The 2,160-nt window shown below is 25.7% G+C and overlaps 1 protein-coding gene across 1 annotated transcript; it reads right to left on the reverse strand.

Annotated features, from left to right (window-relative positions):
* Positions 1-1,364: 1,364 nt before the first annotated feature.
* Positions 1,365-1,931, reverse strand: LOC119665305. Its single transcript, XM_038074570.1, has 3 exons — positions 1,829-1,931; positions 1,570-1,762; positions 1,365-1,487 (listed from the first exon to the last, which is right to left on the reverse strand). Exons 1-3 carry the CDS (start codon positions 1,926-1,928, stop codon positions 1,439-1,441), a joined length of 342 nt encoding a protein of 113 aa, XP_037930498.1. The 5' UTR covers positions 1,929-1,931; the 3' UTR covers positions 1,365-1,438.
* Between the last annotated feature and the right edge of the window lie 229 nt (positions 1,932-2,160).

Raw genomic sequence — 2,160 nt, forward strand, 5'->3', positions numbered from 1 at the left:
ATACAACCTAACTGATGGAAAAAAAATTTTAATTTTAAATAAAATCAGAATTTTTTTATTTTATTGAAATTGAGGTATAAGTGTAACTCAATGAGGTAGATGCTCAAACTAGGCATTTAACTATCTAAGAAGTAAGTACAACAGTACAACAGTACAACAGTACAGGGAACAATTGAGATACATATGTATGTAAATGTGAGATTGTAAATGTTTTCTGCTTTCCGACAAAATTACCTTTTATATGCTTTTTGGCTACGAACCTTAAGTTTTAAATTAATCAACATATGTACCTACATATGTATTTGCAACTGTAATGTTTTAAATTCCCGAACCAAGTTATAAATTGGTTACATTACGGTTAGATCATTTATATTTTATTGAGATTATGTTTTACTGTTATCTGTAGATGTATTTTATGTGTTGTCACTGTCTTTGTGCACTAGGACTGACAAAGTAATATTTTAACAAAAATAACAAAAAACACCATCCATTCTTAACTTAATATTCTAGCTAAACATTAAATATTTATAAAAAGGAACGACTGCTTTATGTTGCGTAAGTTAATTCAAGAAGAAATACATATGTATCTTTTTTGTCTTTAAATATACATATGTATATCGTGAAGTTCATACGATTATTAACAGTAGAAGCATACAAGTAAGTGCAATGTAAATTCATAATAATATATGCTACAATTTTAATAAAATGAAAATGTATATGTATGTATGTATGTGGTCGGCAAAGAATTATATTACTTACATGTTCATATTAAAGAATAAAATAAAACGTAAATTATATATGTATGTATTCATAGATAATAAAAAATGGTAAAGGTACTAAAAACTAAAAGCTGTTAGATTACACGTTTCTATTAAGTTATATGCAAAATAAGTCATTTATTAAATAGCAGAAAATGCATTTTCAAAACTTGTTATACATGAACTCAAAAAAAATTTTAATTTCAAATTTATTGATTGTTTTCTGGCAGTTTATTAAAACAAAAAATTTATTTATTTGTTAAATGACCATTTCCGTTTTAATATATATATATATATATATATATATATATATATATATATATATATATATATATATATATATATGTATTTTCACTGACGTATGGATGATTAAATAGATTATGTAGAGCAGAGTTGTAATAAAACACTCGAGTCATTAAAACCAGCTAAAATGATTTATGAAATGAACAATGTACAATTTTACTATGAAAGCATGTTATGCTTGTTATGTAAATGTAATAATAATGTTATATTACGCTAAAGAAATGTTTTAATTATAAGCATATGAATATTTTAATTATGTTTATTCAATATGAGAAAGTACAAAATTCTTAACTATTTACTTACCGCGACAAGGAAAATTTTTTTATAAGAACTCATCAAGTGCAAGCCAGCCGCCACCTACACGAACCATAACTGTGCTACGCAATATTCGCAATATTCGTAATTTTTGAGAGTCGAGTCGCCAAACTGTTTTATACAAAAATAATATTGTTTTAAATAGAAGATGGAGTATTAAGCTTTAAGATCCGATAATTAGTATTTTACGAACCCTATATTTCCCTTTGCCAACTTGAAATACGCAAAATTTTTGTCGACATGTGCAAAGGATAACAAGGCGTTTAACTTCATCATGTATTTTATCTGAATCAGTTGCTGGTTTGCGTTCTTGCCAATCGGGTCTCCACCATTACGATCAAAAAGATCTGCCACTGCACCCATTTCCATTCGAGAAGTGTCAAATTCTTTAAAAAATAAATAATAGGTATTCTACATTATTTAGTTATTCTACATTATATAAATAATCGTACTTATTATTCCATATATGAATTCGGCACGTGGTATTAAACCATTATTATCCTTATTCATTTTTCTAAACAAATCAGTCAAACGTGATTTTTTGTGATTCATATATGTATGTACATACCATATGTATATACATATGAATATTTCAGGAAAAATATTTTAGGAAATATTTTAGGAAAAATATACAAAAACAAAGCCATGCATCATTTTCAGAAATATTGCCTCACATACTCTTTCATACAAAATCATTTAGAGTAGAATAAATAAAATGAAGAATATAAGAACAATTTAGTATTGATTATTTTTTTGTTACTAGCAAAAATTTGTTAAATTTGTA

Source organism: Teleopsis dalmanni, unplaced genomic scaffold (genome assembly GCF_002237135.1).
Source record: "Teleopsis dalmanni isolate 2A unplaced genomic scaffold, ASM223713v2 unscaffolded_contig_4401, whole genome shotgun sequence".
In the NCBI taxonomy this organism is placed as follows: Eukaryota; Metazoa; Arthropoda; class Insecta; order Diptera; family Diopsidae; genus Teleopsis; species Teleopsis dalmanni.